Genomic DNA, 11759 nt, shown 5'->3' with positions numbered 1-11759 from the left:
TTCTCATTACTCACAACCCTAACACAGGTTCTACTACTCATGGAAAAGCTTTTGGTTCCCTTTAACAATTTTCCCCTTATCTCATATATTTGCAATACCTGTCTACAGTTATATACTTTCTCTGTATCCAATAAATGGAAAAGCTTTTGGTTCCCTTTAACAACTTTCCCCTTATCTCATATATTTGCAATACCTGTCTACAGTTATGTACTTTCTCTGTATCCAATAAATAGAAAAGCTTTTGGTTTCCTTTGACAACTTTCCCCTTATCACATATATTTGCAATACCTGTCTACAGTTATATAATTTCTCTGTATCCAATAAAGGCCCAAAAAACATCTTTACCTTTTGCCAAAAACTGCTTTCACATATGCCTTACCACAAAAATTTTATCCACACACCCTCTACCTTTCATAAAATCAAAGTTCCTTACCTATTACTCCCTCTGTTCCTCTCCTAATCCTCTAAATTAACACCCTCCAATATGCCTTTCCAAACACACTTAATAAACTGATCTCTCTAAAGCTACCGCATTTACATTTGTCCCCTTTTCTTTTGTAAATTGGAACTATACAAGTACTCCAAATCTTGAGCCTGGTCTGACGGCCAGCCCTCCAGAGCATTTTCAGGTGGAGGCATGGGTATTCATGGGTACTTAAGACAGGTAGCAAGAAAATTATTCTTTGCTCTGTCTATATCACATGACAATCACTCATAAATAAACACTCACTGTTGGTAGCCATCTTTTATTATGGTAAAAAAGCATATAAGGTGACAATCATTAATACTTTATTCACAATTACCTTGAAATTACAACTCTTTAACAATTATATGACATATTTTGTTTCCAAGGCCAATTTTTTTTGCACTTCATTATCACATATAACAAGTGAAAAATAGTAGGTTCTTACTAATACTCTTAAGCTAGAGTCTTTTCTACAGAAATTACAACAAAAATACTTCTTGAGCCTATGCCAGAATAAAAAAACTTGTTCATATAATATTCTTCAGATCCCATTAAGGCCACCTGATCCCAAACTCCTTCAATACACTCCATCCACATGTTGTACTTCAAGATCCAAGTTTTCTTCCATTTTTAAGCCTATCGGTGATGGATAATCCCTCCAATTTGTCCATGTGTAGCCCCAGTACTTTGGGTTAGCAGCCTTGTCAAAAGGTTTATTTCTTGGAGGAACTGCAGTGGCATTGTACTTTTCCAGAAACCCATGGAGAACATTCATGATATCAGAATGGTCCTCTGACAAATCATGATACTCACAAGGATCTGTAGGGATGTGGAAGAGGCAGGGACTGGTAGGGTCTTGGCATGACTTTGTGGCATCAGAGGGCACTGGACCACATAACACCTGTGAATTCAAAAGTTTAGAATTTAGTCTCAGATTTCCCATGATTTTAGGTATATTTGATATTTATCTTCATAAATAAATGGTATCTTATGTGTTGCAGAAATTTAAATTATAAAAAATATATATTATTTAATATATAAACAAATCTTAATGGTTCCAACCTTATTTTTCATTACTGTTTAGGAGTAAAACATACATCAATAAGATCTTCATATCAAAATTGACTGTTGATGTTTCCTACAAATATCCTGGCATATACATACATATACCAAAGTCTTTTTCACCCTTACAATGGAGGTAGCCAAAAAACAAAGGCATAAAAACCACTCCCACCCATTCCCTCCCCTACATACTCCACTCCCCTTACCCTCTTCACTCCCTCTTATCTTGGCACCTCCTGGAGGACGGGTCATCCCTGCATCTTGTCCACTGCCCTGGGTCAGAAGCAGTGCTGCAAGATACAGCACATCCAGCAAGGCAGCTTCATTAAATTGGCGAACCCCTCCTCTCCATCCCCTCATGCAGGAAAGAAGACAGGAAGAAATCCCTTCGGGCTGCATCAATCTATTTCTCATACATACTCCCTCACCCACCATCCCCCACCCATTCCCCCTCATGCATCACAGCATCATCCAAACACAACCATTCTCCATTCACCCCTATCTTCTGTCCTCTCCCATCCTTCCTCAACAGACATTCCCCCCTTTCTAAATGCCCCTTTCACCCCATCCATCCATCTCATCCTAGGTCAATCCCTCATGTTCACTCCTTCCATCTCTGCCTTCCATACCTCTTTTACTAGACTTTCTTCACTCATTTTTTCCATGTGTCCCTGCCTGGGGTATTGGCTGCATGTTACTGTGACAAAGTAACATGCAGTTGATACTTTAGGGTCTATATGGGACAGCCCTACAGACCAGAGTCAAACATAATTTTGTCTATGATAGAGGAGGACTCTGTTCAGAGAGCAATGACGACGCTTTTATTATACTGTGACTGTCAGTCCATTATGCTGTCCCCCAACCCCTTGTTACTGTCCTGTACCATAACTCTGAATATTCATTTCCTTTTTTCGCCTACCCTATGGTGGGGGGTAGATTACTACCAACAACTATTCCCACTTGAATCATAAAGAGGCGAGAAAAACGGGACAGGGATTAGACTAGGCATCCTTCTCCCTACCCCACAGAGGACATTCCTAAAAAAAGTAAAGGCATAAGAGGGTCTAGAAGTTTTCCAACCAGTACCCTAAGGTTTGGGTCTTTTAATGTATTTACATACATACATACATATACCAAAGGCTTTTTCCCCCTTAATCAGCAACCCACAAATATATACACTATCACAAATCCCATATCATACCTCAGCAGCTTTCCTTGTCTCCAGAATATTCTTGAAGGCTTTTGGGATGACTGTTTTAACTGCATCAGCAGCTGGAGATTCTAAGATTTGGTAGAATATATTTTCAAGTTTTGTTTCCTTTGCTGTTTCATTTCTGCCAGATGGACCATACCAGCCATTCCATCGCAAATCACTACCCATGGGCCCTATGGAAACAAAAGTTAATAATCAATTTTTCTGTCTGAAATATCTGATTGCAGATAAAATTAGCCCTGTCACTGCAGCTGACAACTTCTACACTTATTCTATCTGCCACCAGATTATTTTATTCATCTAAGGAAAAAGATGAATAGAAAAACAGTAGCTGTTATATTATTCATATTCACAAAGTAGATACAACAAATGTATACTAATTTTCTGATAAACTCTACACACAAAGTATGAACATGAATGAACTTCCTTTAATATCTGAACCAATGCATCCATTATCATTTATATAGTTTATATTGTCATGATTCAAAAGAAGCAAATGCCAAATGTTTGCAAATGGTACTTACCTTTTTTGAAAGGGGGTGCAGTTATGTCAAAGCACACACCATTATAAAGATATACTGGGCACTGGGTGATATAAGAACATTTACTATTGTTGTCATACTTTCTTCAATTCACAATCTCCCTCCATTCATTAATATTTTTTGCACTCTCTCTTCCCTGCTCAACATAAATACCATATGCATTCACAAAAACCCACATCTCTCATTCCAGTTTCACCTTCACCTACACAAACCTTGAAGATATTTACCACAACTCCACCACACACTTTCCTATTTCATCACTCCCCTTCCCTCCCTCACCTCCCTCATCATTTCTGACACTCTCCCCACCACACTCCCAAACTCAAAATTACCTCTCCCTTGAAAGAGTTGTTCTAAACCAGGTACAGGTAATTCATGAATCTAAAAAAGTTAATAATAAACAATATATTCTGTCCCGATTAATTTTGTAACTTAATATGCTTCAGTGCTTGACATGACATTCCTCTTGCATCCAATACATCCTTTACCACATCTATCTACCTCATTCTTGGTCTTCCCCTTAGTTCACCCCATTCACTTCTTATTATCCACTTTTTTCAGTATTTCTTCATTCATTCTTTCCAGATACCAATACCAAGAATGCTGAGATGGTTTGGGCATGTGGAAAAAAATGTGTTAAAAAATATCAAAAGGGTGTGTGTGAGGCAGTTGTCCTCACATCTTCTCACAACCCCTCAATCTACATGATGCCCCAGGGAATCAATTGCATCACCCTTCCGCATGTGTGTGTGTGTGTATGTGTATGACATGCACAAAAAATTGTAGAATCTGAAACTTACTATATACAAGCTTCCAGTCACCAACCCTGATTGCAGCACCTCCAAGCATTGGGTCAATATTAATCAAGAACTCAATGCGAGGTGATATTTTGTCATTAACTAGGGAGTTCCACATATCCATTCCATCAATTGAGCCAAGAGCCTGTGAATTTCCACCTGCAATATATTGAACTTTCTATATAACCATGGAATAAGTTGCTTTATGTTAAGCAATGCATTTAAATGAATAATGTAAATTAACAGAATAACATATGTAATAAAACAAATATGTAACCCAACTGGTCAATAACAATGTATTCGTACACATTATTATGAATTCGATCACCTATATGAAAGGACCAATGATGGGTACTTGGTAGTGGTGTTACCACAAAATGGACAGCAGTGAATCCTTTCCCTGCTACCCATTTTCAAATCTTGTCAACCTCTCCTCACCTCCATCTGGAAGTGCAGCCTCAGGGGGCTGGCACTCAGTCTTCAGACCATGACCAAGATCTCTATCTATTTTTACTGTATTTCTTCCTCCTATTCATATAATGAGAGTTGTCAACCAGCAATTGTTCCTTTCCTCTTACTACATTTAGTCAGTGACAGAAACAGTCCCACACTAATACAACACAGACAACAGTCCATAATTTCATCCCAGAGCTATTGTAGGGCAAGAGGTTTCCAGTTTGTGAGGCTAGAGGTAAAAATTACTACTATTATTACCCATAAGAATAAAATGCTAACAATTAAATTTACTAAGTCCTTTAGACATGCAGCTATTTACTCCCTTTAATTTCATATATTCAAGCTTAATGGGTCTGTCTTTATATTAAAACTAGAGCAGAGATGGGTGTGGAGGAGGAATGGGGATGGTTCAAGGAGGGAGTCTTAAAGTGTGCAAGGATGGTGTGTGGAACAAGAAGGACAGGGGGAAATAGAAGAAAGGGTAGTGAATGGTGGGATGAGGAAACAAAGAAGGCTGTAGAAGAGAAGAAGCGAGCATTCACAGATTGGTTACAAAAGAGGACAGGGGAGTCATATGAGACATACAAAGAAAAGAAAAGAGAAGTAAAGCAAAAGGTAAAGGAGGCAAAGAGGAGAGCAGATGTGAAATGGGGTAGGAGTATGACAGAAAATTTTGAAAGTAATAAAAAGATGTTTTGGAAAGAAATTAAGAGAGGAAGAGGAGGCGAATCAAGTAGGGAAGAAAAGGTAAAAGGTACAGATGGAGAGTTGATAATGGAAGAGATGGCAGTGAGGGGAAGATGGGCAGAATATTTTAGGGAGTTGCTGAATGTGAAGGAGGATAGGGAAGGAAAGATAGCTGCAGTGGGAAATGCGAAGAAAATGAGAGTGATGAGTGAGGAGAATGGAGGAGAAATAAGGAAGGATGAGGTGAAGGCAGCTGTAAAGATGATGAAAGCAGGTAAGGCACCTGGTCTGGATGGATGTCATGCAGAATGTCTGAAAAAGGGAGGTGCAGTGATGGTGGACTGGTTGGTGAGGTTATTTAATGTTTGCTGGAGAGAGGGTAGAGTACCGGAGGACTGGAGTAGTGCCTGTATAGTTCCTCTTTACAAGGGAAAAGGGGACAAGTGTGAATGTAGTAATTTCAGAGGGATTAGCCTGTTGAGTGTAGTAGGGAAGGCTTATGGGAGGATCTTAATTGAGAGGATTAGGAGAGGAACAGAGGGAGTAATTGGTGAGGAACAGTGTGGATTTAGGACAGGTAGAGGTTGTGTAGATCAGATCTTTGTGGTAAGACAGATATGTGAGAAAGCTATAGAAAAGGGGAAGGATGTTTTTTGGGCTTTCATGGATCTGGAAAAGGCTTATGATAGGGTAGACAGAAAGGCACTGTGGGAGGTGTTGCAGATTTATGGGATAGGAGGAAAGCTTTTGGGAGCTGTCAAGAGTTTTTATGAGAGTAGTAGAGCATGTGTTAGGATTAGAAATGGAGAGAGTGAGTGGTTTGAAGTAAAGGTGGGACTTCGTCAAGGATGCGTTATGTCACCCTGGCTGTTCAACTTATACATGGATGGGGTGGTGCGAGAGGTGAATGCTAGGGTAGTGAGACAGGGATTGGAGATGGTTAAAGAAAATGGAGAAAAGTGGGAGGTGAGCCAGCTGTTGTTTGCGGACGACACTGCGCTTGTGGCAGGGTCAGAGGAGGGATTGAGGAAGCTAGTGGCAGAGTTTGGGAGAGTATGTGATAGAAGAAAGCTAAAGATAAATGTGGGTAAAAGTAAGGTGATGAGATGTACAAGGGGTGAAAGTGGCAGTAGACTGGAAGTGAACATTAAGGGAGAGCGACTGGAGGAAGTGGATAGTTTTAGATACTTGGGTGCAAGTGTAGCAGGAAAAGGTGGAGTGAAGGTGGAGGTAGAATGTAGATTGAGAGAAGCGAGTAAATGCCTTGGTGGTTTAAAGAGTGTAATGAGGAATAGACATTTGGGAATGGATGCGAAGAGGAGACTGTATGAAGGAGTGATTCTGCCAACAGCACTGTATGGGGCAGAAACGTGGAACATAAGAGAAGAAGAGAGAAGGAGTTTGAATGTGTTTGAGATGAGGTGTCTGAGAAGTATGGTGGGGGTTACTAGGCTAGATAGAGTGAGAAATGAGGAGGTGAGGAGGAGAACAGGGGTGAAAAAGGATTTGGGAGACAGGGTTGATGAAAGAATATTAGGATGGTTTGGACACATGGAAAGAATGAGTGAAGAAAGACTAGTAAAAGAGGTATGGAAGGCAGATGTGGAGGGAGTGAACATGAGGGGACGTCCTAGGATGAGGTGGATGGATGGGGTGAAGGGGGCTTTGGGGAAGAGGGGAATGTCTGTTGAGGAAGGAAGGGAGAGGACGGAAGACAGAGGTGAGTGGAGAATGGTTGTATATGGATGATGATGTGACTGCATGAGGAGGAATGGGCGGGGAAGTGGGGGGTGGGGTAGTATGTGTGAGTAAATTTTGACGCAGCCCGAAGGGATTTCTCCCCGTCCTCGCCTTATATGCAAAGGGGGACGGAGAGGGGGGGTCGCCGATTAAATGAAGCGGCCTCGCTGTGGATGTACTGTGTCTTGCGACACTGCTTCTGACCCAGGGCGGTGGGCAGGGTGCAGGGATGACCCGTCATCCGGGAGGTGCTCAGATGAGAGGAAGGGTGGGAGGGGTGTGGAGTGTATTTAGGGGTGAAATGGGTGGGAGTGTTTTTATGCCTTTCCCTTTTTGGCTACCTCCCTTGGAAGGGGGAAAAGGCCTTGGTATATGTATGTATGTACAATACATCCCTTGAAAGTCAATCACAAACCACTAGTCTTTTCTCAGAATCAGTAACAAGTGTAGTGTCATTCACAAATATGAAATTTGAGACAAAATATGAAAGAGGGAATTCCTAAACTTTAAAGATAGATCTAGTTTTAATAAAGTCTATCATAGTATTAATGTAATGTTGCTTCAAGTTCTATGCCATAAGATTGTTGTAGTAGGAGAGAACCAATAGCCAGTTGTCAGCTTTCTCTGTCCAGAAAGATGAAGGAAATATAGTTGAAATTGATAAAGGAAGATCTTGGGCCTGATCCAGAGACCAAATGATAATACCTCCAGATGGAGGTGAGGATGTTAATGGACCCTCATTTGTAGGTACTTATTGGTCTCTTGTCTGGCAATTAATCAATGACCTCCACTTCTTAGGTAATCTGCATCATCTAGCATCTGTCACAAGATCTATATAATGTGTAATGGTTGCAGTGAAAATTATAAAAATTATGCCTATAAACACACCATCACAGATGCTATATCTACAACAAAACAAAAATAAATTTGTCAAGCATTTACCAGCTGCTGAAACAAGTGTCGGCAATATGTCAGTGATGTGCATCATGGAGTTGTACACACGTCCTGGCCTCTTCAGCAATGGAGACCAAATAAATCCTGCTCCCCTTACTCCACCTTCCCAAAGGCCAGATTTTACCTATGAAGAGTGACAATGTAAATATGCATTTCAGGAAAATTCTAAGATGTTTGGTTAAATATATACATCACAAAAAAATATGTATACAAAAAAACAATCATGGTTTGGTCATGTTATGAAAATAGATGGGATTTCATATCTTCACAAAATACACAAATAAGTAGTGCTGAAACTGAAAGAACCATGGCCTTCAGGTAATTGGCAATGGCTTCTGGGTGGGTCCACAATTCACTCAGTTCAAGATATATTGTGTTGCTGTCTAGCAAGTGTTACTGTGAGGCACTGTAATTTAGTATGTGTTCTGTATTTACTTAATTGTAGTACACAGGAAAGGATCAACATTCATTGGGTCCTATCTCCTACTCTAATTTATCCTACCTAGCTTCAAATTCATGTTAAGTTCCAATTGATTCTATATCCTTGATTTCCAATTATCATATTGTTGTGGTGTGGTGGTTGCATCTGGGGCAGATGAAATTTGTGGCCAGGCCTATTCTGTGCTGGTATTGTTTCAATACTGGATGGTGTCCTGATTGCATGCATCCCAGTATGGTTCTTACAAGGTGTGGGAGGGTTTTCTTCTGAGAGTTGTTGGTAGCATATTGAGTTTGTGTGTCTGTGTGTATTTTACCAAGTTGTGCATACATACATATACCAAAGGCTTTTTCCCCCTTACACGGGGGGTAGCCAAAAAGAAAAAGGCATAGAAATCACTCCCACCCATTTCATTTCCCATATATTCCACTCCCCTCCACCCTCCTATCTTGGCACCTCCTGGATGACAGGTCATCCCTGCATCCTGTCCACTGCCCTGGGTCAGAGGCAGTGTCACAAGACACAGCACATCCACAGCAAGGCCGCTTCATAAATTCGGTGACCCCCCTCTCCGTCCCCTCATGCAGAAAAGGAGAAGATGGGGAGAAATCCCTTCAGGCTGCATCAAATTTTTTCTCATACATACTTCCTCACCCCCCATCCCCCACCCACTCCCCCTCATGCATCACAGCCTCATCTATACACAACCCTTCTCCATTCACCCCTATCTTCTGTCTTCTCCCGTCCTTCCTCAACAGATATTCGTCTCTTTTGTAAAGCCCCTTTCACCCCATCCATCCATCTCATCCTAGTACGCCCCCTCATATTCACTCCTTCCACCTTCGCCTTCCACACTTCTTTTACTAATTTTTCTTCACTCATTCTTTCCATGTGTCCAAACCATCCTAATACTCTTTCATCAACACTATCTCCCAGCTCCCTTTCTACCCCTGTTCTCCTCCTCACCTCCTCATTTCTCACTCTATCTAGCCTAGTAACCCCTTATCATACTTCTCAGACATCTCATCTCAAACACATTCAAACTCCTTCTCTCTTCCTTTCTCATGTTCCATGTTTCTGCCCAATACATTGCTGTTGGCACAATCACTCATTCATATAACCTCCTCTTAGCATCCATTCCCAGACATCTATTTCTCATTACACTTTTTATCCCAATTTAGTAAGTCTTCTCTATCAAGGACTTCCATACCCCTCATGATTCTATAGATGGCCAACAAATCTCCTCTTTCTCTTCTTTGTTCCAAGGTTGGTAACTCTAGTTATGACAATCTCTCTTCATATGACAGTTTTGAATGTGTGGGGGCCATCTTTGTAGTTGCTCTTTGGATTCTTTCAATTTTCCTTATATTCTTTTTGGTACTGGGAGACCATAGTGTCACTGCATACTCCAGTCTTGGCCTTATCATTTCTTTGTCCAAGTATGTAAATGCCACCTTTGTTGATCTCAGCAAGTTGTAGGTTTCTCTGACAATTTTGTTTATCTAATTATCAGGAGACGTCCTTTGTGAAGATTACTCCCAGGTCTTTTTCAAATCCCACTTTCTTTACTTTCCTTTCACCAATTTTATGTTGTCCTGATATCCTGTCTTTACTTTTTCCAAATTCCACTATACTACATTTCTTAATATTGAAGTCCATTTCCCACTTCTGACTCAATTCCCAAACCTTGTTCAGATCTCTGCAGTGACTCAGTCTATTTCAGTATTCACTTTTCTCAAGAACTTTGTGTCATCAGCAAAGAAGCTCATGTAATTATCCACACCTTTGTCCATGTCATTCACATAAACAGCAAACATTATTGGAGCCAGTACCAATCCCTGTGGAACTCCACTAATCACCTCTTCCCAAGTAGTACTCTAATCTTTGATCACTACTCTCATTTTTTTCCATGCAATAAATCTTCCATCCATTCCAGTGGTTTACCTTGTACCCTTCCGTTTTCAGGTTTCTTAATAGTTTTCTATGTGGCACTTTATCAAAAGTTTTTTGTAGGTCTAGGAAAGCACAATCAGGCCATCCGTCCCTTTCCTGTATTATATTTAATAGTCTTGAGTAAAAACAAATCAGATTTGTGGCACATGATCTTCCCTGACTGAATCCAAACTGTCTTGGGTTTAGTATGTTGTTCTCCTCCAGATGTTTTGTCCATCTATTTTTGATAATGTTTTCGCAAACTTTAACTATGGTACTTGTAAGAGAAACCAGTCTATAATTTCTTGGGTCTTCCTTGTTTCCTCCTTTATATATTGATATGATGTTGGCCTTTTTCCAGTCTTCTGGTATTTTTTCTTCTTTAACCCCTTCCATACGGTACCGCATACGTAGGCGGCATGAGGAGCAAGTGGATACGCGAGGCTGCCATATTGGCGTCTTGATTATATTTATTGTAGTTGCCCCTGCGTAATGACATACTCTCTAAACTGTCTTCATCACATTTTCTATGGTTATCAAAATTCACGGGTGAAAGAGAGAACGATCTATATAAGCAGTGACTATATTTTATGATGCGAGTATTATTACGACACACTGTACGTCTGGCAGCTAATGCTGCCCGCGAGATTTTGGCCCATACTGAAGAGGTTAAGTAAGCATCTTATATATTTTGCCTACCAGTTCTTCACTCATTCTTTCCATGTGTCCAAACCATCCCAATACTCTTTCATCAACACTATCTCCCAATTCCCTTTCCACCCCCGTTCTCATCCTCACCTCCTCATTTCTCACTCTATCCAGCCTAGTAACCCCCTACCATACTTCTCAGGCACCTCATCTCAAACACATTCAAACACCTCCTCTCTTCCTCTCTTATGTTCCATGTTTCTACCCCATACAGTGCTGTTGGTACAATAACCCCTTCATACAATCTCCTCCTAACATCCATTCCCAAAAGTCTATTTCTCATTGTGCTTTTTAATTCTCAAAGGCATTTACTTGTTTTTCTCAATCTACATTCTACCTCCACCTCTACTCCTTCCTTTCCCACACAAGTATTTAAAACTATCCACTTCCTCTAGTCTCTCTCCCTTAATACTCACTTTCAGTCTGCTGCCACTTTCTCCCTTTGTACACTACATCACCTTACTTTTACCTACATTTATCTTCAACTTCCTTCTTTTGCACACCTTCCCAAACTCCGTCACTAACTTCCTCAATCCCTCCTCTGGTTCTGCCACAAGTGCAGTGTCATCAGTAATCAACAACTGGCTTATCTTCCACTTTTCTCCATTTCCTTTAACCATCTCCAATCCCCGACCCATTACCCTTGCTTTTAACCACTTCACTCCGGGACTTAAATCTCGCGGGCAGCAGCCAATGCCAGCCGTATGACGTGTCGTAATAATACTCGCATCATATAGTCACCGCTTATATCGATCGTTCTCTC

The 11759-nt window shown here is 40.7% G+C and overlaps 1 protein-coding gene across 6 annotated transcripts in view; it reads right to left on the bottom strand.

Annotated features, from left to right (window-relative positions):
- Nucleotides 1–730: 730 nt before the first annotated feature.
- LOC143040251 (arylsulfatase B-like) overlaps nt 731–11759 on the bottom strand; it is a 49399-nt gene continuing 38370 nt past the window's right edge. For all 6 annotated transcript variants that reach the window (XM_076211009.1, XM_076211011.1, XM_076211012.1 and 3 more), the window contains exons 8-11: nt 7906–8041; nt 4084–4239; nt 2730–2914; nt 731–1367 (exon numbers count right to left, since the gene is read on the bottom strand). In XM_076211009.1, coding sequence (XP_076067124.1) covers nt 1044–1367; nt 2730–2914; nt 4084–4239; nt 7906–8041 — 801 coding nt within the window. In that variant the 3' untranslated portion in view covers nt 731–1043. The remainder of the gene's footprint in view (nt 1368–2729; nt 2915–4083; nt 4240–7905; nt 8042–11759) is intronic.

This window comes from Oratosquilla oratoria, chromosome 28, assembly GCF_046742065.1.
Source record: "Oratosquilla oratoria isolate Oo_2021 chromosome 28, ASM4674206v1, whole genome shotgun sequence".
Classification (NCBI taxonomy): Eukaryota; Metazoa; Arthropoda; class Malacostraca; order Stomatopoda; family Squillidae; genus Oratosquilla; species Oratosquilla oratoria.
Note: the sequence above shows the minus strand (reverse complement) of the source record. Positions and strands in the feature narration are given on the sequence as shown.